At 34.7% G+C, this 4,459-nt stretch overlaps 1 protein-coding gene across 3 annotated transcripts; it reads right to left on the reverse strand.

Annotated features, from left to right (window-relative positions):
• Positions 1-485: 485 nt before the first annotated feature.
• Positions 486-4,144, reverse strand: LOC143558391 (protein KINESIN LIGHT CHAIN-RELATED 3-like). 3 transcript variants are annotated; one of them, XM_077047243.1, is made up of 3 exons: positions 3,911-4,144; positions 1,395-3,227; positions 486-902 (listed from the first exon to the last, which is right to left on the reverse strand). In XM_077047243.1, the coding sequence occupies exons 2-3, from the start codon at positions 3,221-3,223 to the stop codon at positions 689-691; spliced, it is 2,043 nt and encodes a 680-aa protein (XP_076903358.1). In that variant the 5' UTR covers positions 3,224-3,227; positions 3,911-4,144; the 3' UTR covers positions 486-688. The 3 variants fall into 3 exon arrangements, with proteins under 3 accessions (XP_076903358.1, XP_076903355.1, XP_076903364.1); XM_077047240.1 differs by having other exon boundaries at positions 1,395-3,244; XM_077047249.1 differs by having other exon boundaries at positions 780-867; positions 1,395-3,244.
• Between the last annotated feature and the right edge of the window lie 315 nt (positions 4,145-4,459).

A 4,459-nucleotide genomic window follows, 5' to 3' on the forward strand; every position in this document is an offset into this window, starting at 1 on the left:
AAGTCCAAAAGGAACACAAAAGTTGGGGTGTGTATAGAACCGAACCTGAAACAAAACCAACGGCTTAATTGTATGTTTTGGTAAAAACTGAACTTACAGTTCGGTTTTGGTTTTGCATGTAATAAAAACCAAACCAAACCGAACAAAAATATTTTAATCCAAACGTATAATTACCATTTAGTTATTATTTAACAGAATAATTGGCCTGGATTCTTTATTTAAAAGTCCAAACTTTTCATTCTGAAATGACAAAATTGAAAAAAACTAAAACCAGGCAATTTTTGGTTCAATTTTAATTTAAAACCGACCCAAACTAAACCAAGTATACCCCTATAAGATGACTGTTGTTGGGCCATACTCCTTCCGGATAACACTCTTGCTTTACAAATAAATTTGTTGCATTTTCACATTTGGTACCAAAACCACTTAAAAGTTAACCCTATAATCAAGAAATTGTAAACCAATGTTCTCTCTAATTAAAAAAACCATCATAGAAAATAATCTCATGATTGTGTATACCATAATACCATATAAAACCACTTCATCATATACAAATAATTACATAAATCAATAACAACTCATTGAACCAATATAAATACAAATACACCAAACAATCAATCTTCAAAAATCAAAACCATATAATTATGTGTGTATAAACATAATTCATTGTTTCATGATCAAATCACCATCATACCTCAATAACATCATTGCTGGTTTTTGGTTGATCATTTGAATCAAAAAGGGTCTCTAAAGTTCTAGCTTTTCGGCTTCTAACTTTGCCCGCCTCTTTCAATAACTCCGCTAGTCGTTTTTTCTCATCCTCCACATCAAAACCCGCTGTCCCGAGCTTCTCCTCCCTAGCCTCAACTATATGTTCCAAAATCTTTATTGCATCATCCAGTCTGCATAAAAATCACATATTTTTCAACATTATGAAATTTGAAGTTTTGAACACCATATATATATATACCTATATATATATATATGCATAAAGATCACATTTTTTCAAGATTATGAAATTTGAAGTTTTGAACACTATATATATATATATATATATATATATATATGCATAAAGATCACATTTTTTTCAAGATTATGAAATTTGAAGTTTAGATATATATATATATATATATATATATATATATATATATATATATATATATATATATATATATATAAAGATCACATTTTTTCAAGATTATGAAATTTGAAGTTTTGAACACTATATATATATATATATGCATAAAGATCACATTTTTTTCAAGATTATGAAATTTGAAGTTTATATATATATATTATATCAACATCACATATCTACCCCATTATAAGTAATGTGATAACCAAACTATATAAATCATAAGAAATGGTTAAGTACTTAAGTTAATAGTTTATACCTGCCAACTGCATCATAAGTGCCTGCAAGATTGCTATAAACCGCAAGCGTGTCATGGTGATACGTACCATACTCGCCTTCCAAAACGACTCTAGCTTCTTCAAAGCATTCTATAGCTTCGTTTATGGCATACCGTTGCACGCAAGCAAGTCCCATTTGGTTAAGTGCAACCCCAAAAAAACCAGATTTCTTCTCACTACTCACACGAAGCTTAAAAATCGCGTTTTTGAAAGAATCATAAGATTCCGAGTATTTTCCCAACACATAATACATAACTCCCATTTGAGCTTCAATTCCCGCCACCGTGCTTTGCTGACCTGGCACATCGTTGTATATTTTTAGCGCTTTGTGTAGCAACTCGAGTGCCTGGTCAATATCATCCATAGACTCGTATATAGCCGCTATGTTAGTGAAACCGCACGCAATCTCCTCTAACGGGATGCCAGAAACGGGGTTTTCATATATATGAAGTGCGTTTTCGTAATAAGTTTTTGACTCTTTAAACTTCCCGGTTTTGTAACATAAATCAGCCAAACGGGCAATAACCGAAGCAACAGACGGATGGTTTTCGCCTTTCGATGATTTAAGAGACGCGAGTGCTTTCTGATACGCGAAGATAGCTTCATCGTATTTAGATAATGATAAATACGTGTCACCAATGCTTAAATCCACAAACGATACCTCGGTTTCTTGCCCGATAGCCACCATGGTCATACTAGCCAAAACTAGATGCTCGAGTGCACCTTCGTGGTCACCTTTTGACTCGTAAATAAGACCCATGAGCCGCCTATCGGCTGCTTCTTCCGCTTGCAGCCCGTTTTGTAAATGGATCTCGATTGCCATTTTACAAAAGCTCTCGGCTTTATTAAAGTCGAGAGCTTGAACATAAGCTTCTGATAAATACCTACACGTTTCACCGATTCTTGGATCGGAATCACCTAGAACCTCGCGTTGCACTTCTAACCCGAGCGTGTAACACTTTAACGAATGTTCAAGTTGACCCAACATGGAATAAGTGTCACCCAACTGCATTAGGCCCGAGAATTTAGCAAGCGCGTGATCTTGACTTTCGTTGACCACCGGGATCTCGATAGACTGTTCGAGTATCGGTATGGCTTCATTGTACTGGCCTAAACTACAGTATATCGCTGCGGTAACATGTTTACACATTACAATGTCTAAAGATGAATTCTTGTAACAAGATGCTGCTTGAAGAGCTAAATCGAGTGCTTTACGAGGGTTAGAGCCCGATGACATCAAGTCGCGTGCTTGTTTGAGTAAATATGGCCCACGATCCGCGTCTTTGTCATCAACAACCGGTTTTCTTGATTTCTTATTGGTTTTCTTGGATAAAAGATTGGATTTTTTATGAGTTTTGCTCTTCGGACTCGAGATAGAACTCGCTTCTGACTCCAACCGCGACTTTGATGCTTTCACCGAGTGGGATTTCGAACTTTCTTCTTCATGTTTATTAGAAACCTCTTCGGTTTCTTTAAGAATCTCGACTTCTTTCATCTCACCTCCAACTAAATGTCTTAACTCGGAATCGATTCTTGACTCTTCACCATCTGATCCATAACTTAGCCTAGACACAGACTGGTCCGAACTCTGCATATCACACACATTATCATAAAGTTCTTCGATAGACGGCTCAACAACCGCCCCAGAACTAGCACCAGCACCACCCGGATTCGTATCAATCGCAGCTACATCCTTCGTTGACTCGGTCAACTCCAAATTCTCCTTGTTTTTCAACAAGTTCGCTTTCTCAGGCGTTTCGTCAAACACCTTATCTTCAACAACTTCATCCATAGCCAATCCAGGCATCATTCAACTTGCAAAAGAAAATATCTGTCAACAAACACCAAAAGCCAACATTAAGTTTATAGCTTACAAGATTTATTACCCGAATATCGCAGCATCGGATCCGGAAAAAGATTTGACATATTCAAAGATAATATAGTAATATACAAATAAAAAGAGGCAAAAGAGTTCAAATTTAAATATGAAAACACATAAAGGTTGATTCCTTTAACATTCCCAATACTTTTGAATAATAATTACATAAAAAGAAAAACATTAGACCCACAAAGATTTGATCTTTTTTAAAGTGGTATCAAGTATGCACTATCTTTTAATTTTCTTTGCAAATATAAATAATTCAAGAACACAAGAATTAAGAACATATACTGTTACATAGACAATATAGACAATATAACCAAGATCTTGTGATATACAATACATTACTGAATAAAAAACTAAAAGGCACAATACCCATATGGAAAGAATCAAAATTTGATGAAAAAGATTGAAACTTTGTGCAAAGTTGACTTTGAAAAAGTCAAAGTATCAAGAATCTTGAAATATACAATACACTACTCAATTAACAACTTAAAGGCACAATACCCATATGGAAAGAATCAAAATTTGATGAAAAAGATTGAAACTTTGTGCAACTTTGTGCATAGTTGACTTTGAAAAGTCAAAAATATCAAGAATCTTGAAAAAAGATCATACCTTTAGTGATAACACATGAAGGAATATTAAAGATTGTGAGGTTTTTGAGGGTGTTATAATGTTATAAAGAAACTGGTGAAGAATTTATCTTTGAAGTGATTGGTGTGGTGTAGCTGTGTCAAGTTGAGGAGCCAATGAAGAAGGAAGGGCAAAATGGGAATTATCAAAAAGATTCGAGGGTAAAATGGGAATTTTGTATGGATTTTTTTGGTTAGTGCTGCAGAGGTGGAATGTCAAAGACTTCTTTTGGTGCAAACAAATAAAATTTGTCTTGTGTGTGTTTATGGGCTTCCTAGATATAGAAGCTTCTAGCATGTGAAATGACCTATTTGCCCTTTTAAAATTTGAATATTGTTTTTAAACTTTTACTAGTGTTGTTGGGTAGAATGTTGAAAGGTAGACACAAGGTCGTAGTCCACAGTCAGATTATTACTTTGACATGGTGCAAACAAATCTTGAAGAATATAGTACATAAGTTTGGGAGATTATCCGATTCGGCTAATGTCGTAAACGCAAACCGTCTTCATAATACCAGTTGAGAAGATGTGT

Source organism: Bidens hawaiensis, unplaced genomic scaffold, assembly GCF_021521415.1.
Source record: "Bidens hawaiensis isolate Kalapana, Puna unplaced genomic scaffold, B.hawaiensis_p1.1 tig00001087_1, whole genome shotgun sequence".
Lineage (NCBI taxonomy): Eukaryota > Viridiplantae > Streptophyta > Magnoliopsida > Asterales > Asteraceae > Bidens > Bidens hawaiensis.

Excerpts from the sequence above, each read along its gene's own strand:
- LOC143558391 (XM_077047243.1), bottom strand. The coding sequence starts at position 3,223 with ATGATGCCTGGATTGGCTATGGATGAAGTTGTTGAAGATAAGGTGTTT. Across the intron at positions 903-1,394 it reads ACTTATGATGCAGTTGGCAG|ACTGGATGATGCAATAAAGA; the intron begins GTATAAACTATT and ends ATTTTTATGCAG.